This window comes from Homarus americanus, unplaced genomic scaffold (genome assembly GCF_018991925.1).
Source record: "Homarus americanus isolate GMGI-L3 unplaced genomic scaffold, GMGI_Hamer_2.0 scaffold32583, whole genome shotgun sequence".
Taxonomy (NCBI): Eukaryota; Metazoa; Arthropoda; class Malacostraca; order Decapoda; family Nephropidae; genus Homarus; species Homarus americanus.
In genome coordinates, this window is record NW_024713129.1 from 24896504 (window position 1) to 24910925 (window position 14422).

General features: G+C 43.3%; 1 protein-coding gene across 1 annotated transcript in view; it reads left to right on the forward strand.

Annotated features, from left to right (window-relative positions):
* The window catches only part of LOC121869628, a 62314-nt gene extending 48131 nt beyond the window's left edge, over positions 1-14183 (forward strand). The window contains exon 2 of the mRNA XM_042371117.1: positions 10127-14183. Coding sequence (XP_042227051.1) covers positions 10127-12988 — 2862 coding nt within the window. The 3' untranslated portion in view covers positions 12989-14183. The remainder of the gene's footprint in view (positions 1-10126) is intronic.
* The last annotated feature ends 239 nt before the right edge of the window (positions 14184-14422 follow it).

Genomic DNA, 14422 nt, shown 5'->3' on the forward strand with positions numbered 1-14422 from the left:
ACAACTAATTACATGAACTCAGTTTATTTAATATGTGTATCCCAAGACTCACACTCATGATGAAGTAATCTGCCATAGTGTAGATAGCTATTCATCCAAGTACTCTCCTTGATGAGCATCTCAGCTAAGCAAGCTTTATTTTTACGTGTTATATCAGCATAAGCCCAGTCAAAAACTGAAATTTCGCAGAATAAGCTGGGAGATGACAATGGGTCGTAACTCATTTAAGGATTGTGGGCTTATTGAATTGGGTGCTGATGACACATATGAGGTCTTTCAGTCAGCTAGGCATTTTGCTTGTCTGGTAGAAGCATTGATTATGGAGCAGGGGAATTTAGCTAGTTTCGAGGAGAACTTGTAAAGCCGCATTGGTACAGTAGATCAATAGGGGTGATGGAACGCTTGATCCTGAGTTTGTTCAGTCGTCTTGCTTGTTCAAATTCATCAGCGAAGTCAGTGAGAGAAGGGGCTGGTAGATGAGCAGGGAAATAAGTTGAACCAAGCTGGAGGAGCGTCTGGCATTCGAAATGGTTGTTAGATTGGTCAGCTGCGTTACCATTTGTGAGGTGCCTGAGGAATGGGAGGGAGTGTGTCTTATTGTTTAGTCCACTGATGTTGGTCTGCTTCAGGTGTTGCAGCTTGGCTGGGTAGTTAGAATTCTTTGCAGTGCGTATTTCACGGATGATTTTGTTGCGAACGGCCCTGTAGCTGTTGTTGTCATTGTCGTTCATATACTGACAAAGGCCCAAGGCACGTTGGCTGTGTGTGTGTTTGTGTGACAGAACGACAGACACAGTGAGATAGAGAGGGAGAGGGTGTGTCTCAATCAACCTCTCTAGCACAACTACTGTTACTACTTACCTGTGAGGGTCTTGTCTTACTCGCCCAGCAGAACCGACGTGACGGGCAGATATAAATTACCTGGACAACAACAGGACACTGGGCGAGTCTTAGTCAGAAAGAGATAGCCCTGGGATCACACCACCGCGACCTTGCCTCACTACACGCCACCTTTCCCATGTTTAAAACCTGCCACCGAGTCGCCCAACTCTCTATCCACTAGATTAAAATTATAAATAGTAATAACACTATAAATAATAGTATCAGTAATAATAATAATAATAATAATAATATTATATAAATAATAATAATAAAACTAATAATAACAATAATAATAATAACAATAATAATAATAATAATAATAATAATAATAATAATAATAATAATTAATAATAAAAAAAAAAAATAATAATAATAATAATAATAATAATATTAATGATGTTAATAATAATAATAATAGCAACAATAATAATAACGTAGTGATACTAAATACTAATATATAAAAACAATAAAAAATACTAAAATAATATTGATGGTCATGTTTAAACAATTGGTCCAGACACATTAAATGTAGAGGCGATACAGGGTGATTCAGTAATGAGTACATTAAATTGGCGGATGAAATCCTTGGATAATTCTAAACCACAATGTCTCTATGGTGAAATGTCAAATTCTGCATATGCCCACGTGTTCGTGACAGGTGCGAGCAAATTAAACATAGTCCAGGCATTCTGGAACGCATCAGACAATCAATGGTACGACGTGTACAGGCCTGCATTGAGGCAGAAGAGGGCGACTTTGAACATTTCCTTTAGGTTGTAACAAAGAAGGGTCACACTGTAGAGATCTGTGAATAAAGGATTACAAAAACCTACAGGGTTTTCACTTCAAATTCACTCTCCTTAATACAACATCTTAAATGTATTGTAACATGGAAACTATGCAGAATGTGACATTTTTCTTTAGAGACATTGTAGTTTAGAATTATCCAAGGATTTCATCCTCCAATTTAATGTACTCTTTGCTGAATCGCCCTGTATATTCAACAGAGGCCCTTAACGGGTATCTGGACTTACCTACACTAAAACACACCACAATGGCGTTCAAGTAACGTTAGGTTTCTATGGACTAATTCAAGAGTCAACACACGGTGAAAACATAAATGACAAACCGTAACCCTAACACTCTACCTACCATGTTTCAGGGTAATTGTTAACATTCACCAGACACGAAGTGTGAGAAGAGTGATGACAACTGATGGATGGAGGAAGAATAAATGCAATAGACAGACAGACAGACAGAAAAACACAGCTACTCCTTGACCCTGAGAGGTCACTTGGTGTGAGAGGTGTCAGTTAGATGTCTGTCATGAGACACTCCCAGCAGATGGCCATACCTGTGTGGCCCTTGCCTTATCAGAACCGGACTAATATAATCAACTTTTAATTACTTATGTGTATGTGTTCGTTCGTGTGTTCGAGTGTGCGTGCTTACTTGAGGCCTTTAACTGGGTGTCATAAAACTCTTCCGTCTGGGGCTACGTCTCGTTCCCTACCTCGACATTACTAATGAGGTTTTCTCTGTTCGACAGAACTAAATCCAGTATATTATTACCCCGGGTGGGTTCGGTTATATGTTGGCTTAGGAAACAGTCCTGGGTCGTTTCGAGGAAATCCTCTGATACTGAGTTACCCGTAAGGTCAGTCCAATCTATTTGGCCAAGGTTAAAATCGCCTAATATACAGACTTTGTTGTATATGGAAGCCCTGCGCATTTCATCCTAGATAAGTCGCTCATTAACTCTATCAAGATTGGGAGGTCTATATATTACTCCTATGATTAATTTTTCCCTACCGTCGATTAATTCTATCCAAATTGTTTCTGTATTCCGCTCAGTTTTTATTTCCTTATTTATTTCACACTTCAGATTATCCCTGACATAGATTGCTACTCCGCCTCCTTTCCTGGACGGCCTATCGGTATGGAACAATTTGTAATCCGCAATTTGGTATTCGACAGGTAACTCACGTGAGTCTAGGTTGACCTAGACCACGAGGCATACACTGGGGAATTCGCGGGATCGGCAACTCAGCGACAAACAGCGTTTGTAGGGGAGAAATCCATTACACACCTCCCCACTCAGTCAGCCAGTCAAGTCAGTCACACACATACCACCAGTCAGTCACACACATAATACCACCAGTCAGTCACATGAATAACAACAACAGTCAGTCAGTCACACGAACAAAAACAACAGGTCAGATACACGTAAATAGCAACAACAATAAGTCAGTCAGTCAATCGTACATAACAACAGTCAGTGAACCACACGTACAAAAAAACAAGTCAGACACACGTACAGTACCACCAGTCACCTTCCAGGAATATACGACCCCAGGGCGTTCGTTCGTCTCGTGAGTAAGTGGATGATAGCGCTACAATGGCTAGCAGCGTCACATTAACCAACTGGAGCAATACTACAGAGGCAAAGTTCCGTTCTCGGTTAAGGATATCACAACATTATCCCAGTACACCTTTAACCACTTCGTATGGGAGAGGATAACGTTATAATATCGACCTGTCATTAATCTAAACTAAAACTTGCACTGCTTATACTATTACTACTACTACTATAACTACTACTTCTACTACTACTGATAATAATAATCCCCACAGTAACACAGAGCGCCATAGTTTGCGTAGTTAACATTCGAAATTTCAATACATATCCTGTGATATCGTGAACAACTACATACAGTGCTTCTTCATATTCCACTTTCCGACTCTATCTATGAGCGAGAGAGAGAGTTAAGATAAATCAACGAGTGTCCATGATAAGGTTGAGGAAGCAGGTTACCAAGAGGCCAGCAACACCACTTTTAGACGATGGGTGTGTTGTTATGAGAGAGAGAGAGAGAGAGAGAGAGAGAGAGAGAGAGAGAGAGAGAGAGAGAGAGAGAGAGAGAGAGTCCTACATGCTACCCTGCATTAACAAGTGGTCAGGAAGTAGGAAAACACACACACACACGGAAAGTTCAGTGGGAAGGCAGTGAGATGAGGCAATAATCAGCCACAAGGTGAGTCAGGTGCATCAGTGAAGAGCCTATAACGTATATCGGTGAGTGTCTCTGTGTCTGTCAGCGGAATTTCCAACCATACTGAAACATGATCCCGAGTGATAAGATTTCACCCATAAGCTTCCTGAACTGATGATAAAACAGGAGAAATATTCCATTATGTCTCTTTACTGTATTTGGGGAGGAGGGAGGGAGAGGAGTCGATTAACTTCAGAATGGACACCGCGACTCTGTTGTCTCGGTAGGGTTGAGAAATACTTGGTCCGTTGTGTTATATTATGTCAACACAATTTCGTATAAATTTTTTTTTGAACGACTGTATCTTCACTCAGAGACTTTCCCATTGTCTAACTCTCCTCTCCTCTCCTTTCCTTTCCTCTCTTCTCTCTCTCACCCGGATCCCCGATTTTACCTGCCCCTGGTGACAGCCTCAGTATCAGATTTGTCAAATGCACCAACATGACACAAAACCTGAGTCAGGTAGCGCCAAACAAAACCTCTCCCGCGAGACCAACAGCGCCACACGAGCATTGCCTGCCAGGGCTGCTGTGTGTGTGTGTGTGTGTGAGAAAGTGTGGGGGGATGTGTGTGTGTGTGTGTTTGAAGGGAAAGTGTGTGTGTGTGTGTAATAATAATAATAGTAAAAATAATTATTAACGGTTTATTGAAAACGTCGGCAGTCCGAAGGCTGAAAATATACATTAGATAAAAATGACTTGTTACATACAAAGACATGGGGTAGGTGGGTCGTTTAACAAAAGCTTTCATTACTGAAAGGAGAAGGAACAATGATTGAACATACAAATTATTATAGTTTACAGTTGATGGCCAGGGCATGGGCTGGTCATGGAGACACCAGGTGGTGTAGTAACTCGTCCTCGGGTGTTGATATGAAGGGTCTAACGTGGTCATGGAGACACTGGGTGGTGTGGTGTTCACGTGGTGCAGTAACTTGTCCTCGGATGTCGATATGAAAGACCTCACGTGGCCATGGGGACACCGTGTGGTGTGGGGTGGTGTCATAGCACTTCGCCCTGCTGGGTGGTGTTATGTTATCTCGTAGTCAGGTGCATAGCCGGCCGGCCCTCTGTTGTTCCCATGGTGGACTGATTAGCACCTCCTGGTCAGAAGACGGCGGTCAGTTCACAGGGGTGCTTATCCCACTGGTGGGTCACGGCTCTCACTGGTACTGTCTAGTGCTGAATTCACTGTCTTAAACACTGTTCATCAATGTTCAACACTGGTCCCACTTCTTTCCGAAACGAAATTGTCACTTTTGTTTATGTTGATATCCTGGTGGTAAGGATGGGTCGGGTAGAGGGACTTGGGGAATGGGCCGAACATTGGCCAAGGGGGTCCGCTGCTCACAGGGGTCCGCTGCTCACAGGAGCAGCGCCTGAATAGGTCTCGACCCTACGGTGGTCAAGGATGAGGTGTAATAATAATAATAATAATAATTAACGGTTTATTGAAAAAGTTCTGCAGCCCGAAGGGTGAAAATATACATTGGATATAAATGACTTATTACATACATTGGTGGTTTAACAAAAGCCTTCATTAGAGAAAGGTAAAGGAACATACAGTGAACATACAGATTAATGTTTACAGTGGAGGTCACGTAGATCTTGTGCACTGAGGTGCTGAGCAGCAGACACGTGGTGTAGTAACTCCCCACAGATGGTGTTATGAGGGACCTCACGTGGTGTAGTAATTCCCTCACAAATGGTGTTATGAGGGGCCTCACATGGTGTAGTAATTCCCTCACAGGTGGTGTTATGAGGGCCTCACATGGTGTAGTAATTCCCTCACAGATGGTGTTATGAGGAACCTCACATGATGCTGTAGCAACTCATTCACTATGTGGGGTCGTAGCATCATGGGGACCTCACTCACTTGAGTCCCAGGCCTTCCTATCGTGGACGGATTAACACATAGCTGGTGTTGTTGAGTCTCAGGGACCTCACTGTGTGAAGGTTAGCTTGGGTACGACTCATCTGTTAATGTTGAGTTGTTTTTCACTGCCTTAAGCACTGTTCACCACTGTTCACCTCTGTTCAACACTGGTTCCATTCCTTTCCTAAATGAAATTGTAACTTCTGACGAGAACTTGTTGATATTCCGGTGGGGAGGAGGGTTCAGGGGAGGGAGTTGGTATAGGCCAACATAACAGTTGTGTGTGTGTGTGTGTGTGTGTGTGTAAATAATAATAAAATAATAATAATAAACGGTTTATTAATAGAGTTGCAGCAGGTGGCTGAAAATATACAGACTTACAGAGAGAGTAGGGAGGGTGTTTAAAGAAAGGGTAGAGAGAAGGGGGTTTAAAAGGGTTGGGAAAAGGGAGGAGAGGAAGGGGGGTTACATAAAGGTTAATGGTGAAGGGAAGTTTAAACAAGGGGAAGAGGGGGGAATGGGGGCTTAAGGGTAGGGGAGGGAGGGAGGAAGGGAGGAAGGGAGGGAGAGAGGGAGAGAGGGAGAGAGGAAGGGAGGGAGGGAGAGAAAAAGGGAGGGAGGGAAAGAGAACAGACCAAACACGTTACTATACACCGAGGTATAAAGTACACTTAAGTGACATACTATACAGGTAACACAACTGAACCCACTTAATTACTTATACCTGGCAGATTAGATAGGTACCCGACTGACTGACCGACTGACTGAAGTACTAAGGTTAGGCTCTGTAGGGCGACACACTCAAAAGCCGAGTTAGGAGGTGGTTAGGAGGTTCTACAAACTTAAGTGGTGGTATACCTGGTGCCATAAACCCGGTATGAAGTCTGGACAGTGCCATAAACCCGGTATGAAGTCTGGACAGTGCCATAAACCCGGTATGAAGTCTGGACAGTGCCATAAACCCGGTATTAAATCTGGAAAGTGCCATAAACCCGGTAATAAGTCTGGAAAGTGCCACAAACCCACTGGTATAGTTGGATGGCACCATAAACCCAGTGATATTAGGTGACCGGTGCCATACAGCCAGGGGAACACAGTACTGGGAAGATGCCATAAACCGAGTGTTAGAATCGACCACCACCACAATAAACCAAGCAGGTGAGCACGGTGCCGTAAAACTAGTGAACGATGTAAATTGAGTGCCATAAACCATGCGGAAAGGTGCGAATTTCTGGTGCCACCACGAACCTAATGTGACGGTGTGTCGTTAACTTGGCGGAATGTGTAAATAGTGGAAAGTATTGAAGTAGGTCTATTGCCATATATTTGTAATGAATATATGCCACCCCCCTCCTCCTCCACTCCCCCTCTATCGTATTGCTTTGTCTTCACATATCGAAGCGTCTCATGGTTCAGGTAACAGAGGACTGTGGTCATATTGTCCATGACAATTTTATCCCTCATATGCTGTCACACAAATGCAAATGTGTAAACATTATATGACATAACACAATATTTGCATGGACAAATATTCTTGTCAAACAACAGGTCTTAATTTAACACACACAGTTCCAACAGGTTCACCGAGTATGTTCGTGTGTGCGTTGTCCCGTGCCCAGAGACCTGTTGTCCAGAAAGGGCTGGGGATGGGATTCACCCACACTCACGGAAACCCCCCTTGAACTTTTATGAGTGACTGTAATACATAATATATGATTACAAAATATTAGAAATTACATTGAACCATTATGATTCACATCCAATACAAAAAATAGACTAACTACAAGGGACAAACAGCTTTTATATCTCCTCTCCTTTCATAGAAAACCAAACCGCTCTGGCAAGGGTAACATACAAAAGAATATCCAGTGCACATCTTACTATATTATGTAAGTACATAGACATATGTAACAAGACCCTGTCACAACTGTAAAAGACCCTGCTACAAGTGTTAAAGACCCTGTCACAGTTGTTAAGATGACCATCACGAGGAAAACCTGTTATTCGTGTTGAACCCAGCGAGTATCTTGGTAACTTTACCTTCAAGAGCGAGAGTACTCATCATCCAGGGTCCTTCAGGTACACCATCTCTCACCCCCGTGTCATGGTTGGCTAAAGAAACACGGGTGAAAAAAGTCATTACTGTCAGTTATACTACAAAAACACAAGTGTACGTACAGTTTAACACAGAAATTCGCTGTACACTGGAGGTGGAGGGTGCACAACCCGTTCCACCCTTACTTGACGGCGGGTCACTGTCCTGACTTATCGCTCAAGTTCAAATTGGTGACGGGGCAGTTTGAAATTTGCTGTTTGATGTTTATATTTTTTTTCCGACTACAATGGTGAAATCAGGTGTTAAACTAATTTTGCATCATGAAACGATAAGTGAAGTGACGGTTAACCATTTATGAATTATAATATCACAGTGTGTCTATTGAACAACACTGGGGCTAATATTTTGTCCCCTTTATGACAAGAGGAATGTCTTGACTTGTTCTCAAAAATCAAACTGTAGGATGCCTCGCCAGGATTATAGCTATGGTCATCATGCCGACCATATAATTAATTATGTTACATCAGTTTTAAAAGAGTTCACCAAAGTGTTGTCACATCGCACGTGACCTTGGCTTGTCCCCTTCAACCTTGGTTTTGTGGATCACAGGGTGGGAGGAGAGTGGAAACCTGAGCAACTTACAATACAAGTGTCTCACAATAATGACTGGTCCACAGAAGCACTGATAAATGTTTGAGTAAAAAATAAAGATAGTTGTATCATCACCCAAGTTCATTTTCAACCAATTTTAGGGTCACTAGCTTTGGTTAGTTACTATCATATAGGTAACCATATTATGATGCCTAGTTTATAATGTGTTCGACTCATTTTTAAGTCATTAATTACAATGATCACTGCAACAAAACACGGTTTTTTTATATATTTAATTAGATCACTCGTATTCAATCAGGGCGCGCAGTCTGTCTGGCACCAATAACACAAGGCTTTACACCAGCTCCGGCCCACACCTGTAATACTTCTACTGAGCATTGAACTGAGCCAATGTCCATTATTCTGCCACATCCCACGTATTCACCATGTGCGCCTATACATGCGCAAAACATGATATCTGCTCCTAAGCATCTTTAAAATACAGTAGAGTACCCGAGACTCCTGCCAGATGTTTCTGGTAACATTGTACAGGGGTACCTAGTAGAATAAACTGTTGAAATTGAAATTGTGATAGATATTTGTTTTGAAAGCTTGATGAAGTGTGAATAGGACGTGACTATATTTATGCATATATTTAGCTCCATAAATTAAGGCATTTTATGTTTGTGCAAATAAAAGATTTTAAAAAATTATGACCAAATATTTTTCTTAATATAAGTTAGTATATATATAAGCATTAGGGTGAAAAATAATAAAAAATGTTCCACTGCACAAATGTCTTAGAGTACCACACAAATTAAAGAAATTTCCCCGGGGTGCATGCCCCTGGACCCCCTTGTTAGACGTGTCTGTGTTGCTAGTGATGTATACTGCAGTGTGCCACGTCTACTCCGCACCCAGCTCTGGTACGTGGATCCCCCTCCCCCCACCCAATTTCTGGGTTCGCCCCTGTATGTACATGTTAATTTACTAATTAAATTTAATGGAGTGAGGAAATTAACCTTTATAAATTAACCAAATGTGACCCAAGCCAAGGATTGTTAACCAGCATTACTGCTACAATTTTACCTTACTTTTCTCCTCTTCGCCACTGGTCGGCTCGTTAGCAGCTTGGGTGGTCGGTCACGTCTCTGTTATGCACTGTTGGCAAGTACTGGGCATACACTGGCTCCTGAATGTATCTGAACCTGCTCCAGTGTTGGTCAAGTCTGACCTTGAAAGAGATCACTCTCGGTGCCGTCACAACACTTTCTGGCAGGTTGATCCAAGAGTTCACAGCTCTCAATCCGAAAAAGTTTGCCCTCAAAGTTTTCTGGACTCGTGGCTTCTTTAACCTTAAGCTGTGGCCCCTTGTGGGGCGAGTGTCCGCCAACTCCAGGTATGGACACTGGAATGAGTTGTGCCCTTTGAGATGTTTATACACCTCAATTAGGTCACCTTGTGAAGATCACTCTTATTTTCAGGGGAATATATGCTTAGCTGAGAGAGAGAGTACCCACACGTCTACTCTTAGTAATTTTACCGTTTAATACTAATAAACCCACCACCAAAACATTTTATTCTCCAATTTTCTGTAATATTTCTTATTATGAACACTAACTTATTTGGAGCAGGGAGTTCTCTAACCATTGTTTGTGTGTGTTTGCAGGAGGCGCTGATGTTGGGGATGCTGGTGGCGGGGGTGTGTCTGTCGCAGGAGGTGCCTGGCCTTGCCAACCTGGAGATATTGAGGACAGCCCCGCGGGTTCGAATCACCGGAGCCGTCCCTGACCCGGATCTTCCTCCTTTACCGTCGGTTCACCATAGCGATCTCAGGCGCTATGATGTCATGCTCGACTATGACTATGATTATGCTGAAGAAAGCAACGACGACAGAGAACGTGTTTCTAAAGGTCTAATTACTACAACGTTAGAGCGTCCTCAGAGTTCTGAAACTATGCTCAGTACGGACGTCACTGACTACGCCATCTTGTCCTTAGACAGCGAAGAAGACACTCATCCACAAGAGCCTCCTGCCTTAGATGTTCCTCTGAGGCTGAAGAATCCTTTACTCTTTACACCCACTAACACCTGGGAGTCATCCTTAATTACACTCGAACGGACGCCTTTGGGTACAGTCGACCAGCTGCCCTTGGGTACAGTCGACCAGCTGCCCCTGGGTACAGTCGACCAGCTGCCCCTTGGTACAGTCAACCAGGGGCCCCTAGATACAGCCGACCAATTGCACTTGGGTACAGTCGAGCGACTGCCCCTTGATATATCCGATCGGCCACTCCAGGACATATCTGATCAGCCAATCCTGGAGATATATGATCAGCCACTCTTGGACATATCTGATCAGTCAGTCTTAGATACATCCGATCAGCTAGGTACAGCCGAGCACCCGCTTTTAGATACAGCAGAGCTGCCGCTGATGCAGAACAGCGGGGAATCCACTCTATACCTAAGGGCTGTGCCGGCCCCAGTGAAAGCTGAAGATTATTTAAGGAGTGACGGAGGACAGAAACAAACACTTGTCAGCAGCCCCTCAGTCACTCGTCACCAGATCCCTTACAGTAATACATTCGTTGGCGGGTATTACCCGGAAGAATCATATCCAATGGAAAATGGTCGAATTTTCAGTTATCCTACAGGTATTTATCCTTCGGGCAGTCGTGCGGAAAATAACTATCAGACAGCTCGTTCTCTACCAGGGACACGTCCGTTGATTTATTCATCTGTAGATCCCAATTCGTACTACCTTGTTGAAGGCAGTGCAGTTAAGAGAACTAGAATTGGCAGCCGCACTGGAGCTAGGCGGGTTGAAGAGGCTCGTAGTGGAGACCCGGCACACCGGTATACCACAACCTTGCACCGTCACGCAACCCAAAACCAGAATTACTACCCGTCAGGCGCCTACAATATCGGACAACCGCAGCCGAAGTATTACATTACTGCTTCCCAATTGACTGAAAGCGATGATCCCAGGTACGTGAGAACGACCCATGACACTCTATCACGCTCTCGTCCTGTGTCTCCAAGATCCCAGACCAAAGCCCCCACCTCCCCACCCCACAGCTCCGCCAAGAAGACCCCCATTTTATCAACACCTGAGAAGAGGAGAGCTAACGACTCGCCAACTCTGAGAAGTCTTCTTGCCAATGTGGATGCAAGGAGCCGGGACGAAGCTATGTATTATACTGGATTGCAGAGGGAGATTGAAAAGTCTAACGTATTACTCGATGCCATAAAAGATGTGAGGACAAGAGAAGGAAAGTCTGTCAACAGCGGTAAAGTTAAGCAAACCACCACAACCATCACTCCCGTTCCAGATATTAAAGAAGTCAAGAATAAGTTTGGTAGTCACCCTCTGTATGACAAACTACAGCGACAGTCTTCCCTAAAAGTCAAGCCAGGACCAATACTTCACAGAGATACATATGACGACGAGGAGGACGAGTACGAGAACTTGTACATCCCTGTCCGCACTAAGTCGCTGGAGCTGGAGGAGATCCACGAGGCGAGAGAACACTTCAGTACCCTCGTGCCCAAAGCATCGTCTAAGCCCCATCCTATCCCAAGACAACCAACACATCAAAGACACGGCCGCTACCGACTTCCGGTCACCACCTACAAGCCTCGCTACGTGCCCAAGTTCAACAAAAATGTGAAATATGTGACATCACCCCAACCAAAATCCCAACACAAGCTCCCATCATCGCCCCAGGGCAAAAGTCACCGCCAACCGAAGTCGATCAGTCCACCTCTCAGGTCGTCTAAGTATCTGTCGCAAAACACACAGTCCCACAGACTTCCTCCAGTCTACACGCCTCACACCTCGAGGAGCCACACCTCATCGAGTTCCAGAGGAAACTTACCTAGTCCTATAAGTAACACGTTTTCGAACTCTCAGAACTATAATCCACTTATTTCTAGAAGCCAGAATCTTTCTATCAATAACAATAAAGGATATTCCTCCTCTAGTAGTCAAAGACCACTGAGTTCTCGGCAAGATCCATCTCTAAGATATAGAAACCAGGGTGATTCCAACTCAAAAAGCCCCAACTCTCCTATCTATAAATATCACAGACCTTCCACTCACAGAGAACAGAGATCTCCCAGCGTCAGAAGCCATACCACTTCTGGAGCTGAGAAGACCCAGTCTCCTACACTAGGAGATCCTGGCTCTAGCAGTTTCAGAAGCCACAGAGTTTCCAGCTCTGCGTCACCTCCAAGGCTGCAGAGGCAAACCTTCCCCACCCCAGCAAACTCAGATGAAGAAAGCAGGACTCATGAAAGCCATAAGCGTGGTTATTCCAGGCATCCTAGCAGTAGTCTTTACGAGGACTCCTTAATTCTTCGTCTCCCCGAACCAGAGGAGAAGGTAAGGCACAAGAGGGGGCCCGACATGGAAGCTCTTTTTGATGCCAATGTGAAGTTCCCCAAGCACGGCTACAACATCGACGAGTACTTCACGGGTTTTCCCAAGTTTGGCTTCTTTGACTACGATCCAGAGAAGGAAGCCAGTTAGTAAATATCATCCTTGTTTATTTAATATCCTAGTGGCTTTTCAAGTCCTGTATAACTCTGCTTCGCTTTATTTCTCCCTGTTATGTGAGTTGTGGCATAGTTAATTTATTACATTACAAGTTATATGTTTACCGAGATAATGAGACCATTTGTTCCATATGAATAATAAGACATCGAGGCTTGGTCAACACTGTGAGCAATAAAGACTCAAGTTTGGGTTAGGTTAGGTTACGTTACTTTACGTTACGTTAGAGTACTAAAGACAGACTTGTTTATATCTGAGTACTAAACACTGCCAATGAAGGTGACTGGTTAAATAGGCCCCAACCCCAACAGCTCCTAGTCTCAATAGGCCCTATGCTAACCTAACCTATCTAATCATTGGTATTGGGGCTCCAGTCCAAAGGGGCTATGGTAGGCAGGGATCTAGTGGGACTGACCCGTCCATCAGACTACCATCCCTACAACACTTCAGCACCGAGAATAAACTTACGATAAAATACTTAATCTTAGACATTAATGACAATGGTGGTCTTGGTCAATATTCAACCAGCTTAACTTAAAAGGTTGTAGTGAGCTTAAACTGAAGGTGTTGCTGTTTGTTTCTAAATGTTGAGAAACAAATTATCTTCACACCGAGATATATACTATGCTAATTAATATTTAAGCCACCATTGACAAGACATTAGAAGGAGTATTGTACTTAGATTAAGAAAATCGTTCAAGTTTTTAGATTCTAGAAAGATTCTCAAACCCTTGATAAAAAAATATTGTATTTATTATTATGGACATTTTTATTGGATGTTTAAACTTTGTCAAATATGTTGATTACTTATTCAAACTCTAGCATAGGAAGCGAGTCGAAAATATAAACACTTACATAGTGACAGTTACCAGTTACCAGTTACATACAAACAGTTGACAGTTATTAGCATAGAGAGGAAGTGCACAGTAGTGGCTATCATTCCCTCTACTAATGGGTCAGCTGCTGGTGAACGATGATTTTCTTTATAAACTAAATAAGAATAACAACATAAAACACTTCTCCATAAGAAAAAATAGAGTAAACAATTGATAAAACCCCTTTGACCTACATGACCCTTTGACCTACATGACCCTTTGACCTACATGACCCTTTGACCTACATGACCCTTTGACCTACATGACCCTTTGACCTACATGACCCTTTGACCTACATGACCCCTACATGACCCTTACATGACCCCTACATGACCTACATGACCCTTTGACCTACATGACCCTTGACCTACATGACCCTTTGACCTACATGACCCTTTGACATGACCCTTTGACCTACATGACCCTTGACCTACATGACCCTTTGACCTACATGACCCTTTGACCTACATGACCCTTTGATCTACATGATTGACCTACATGACCCATGACCCATTTGACCTACATGACCCTTTTG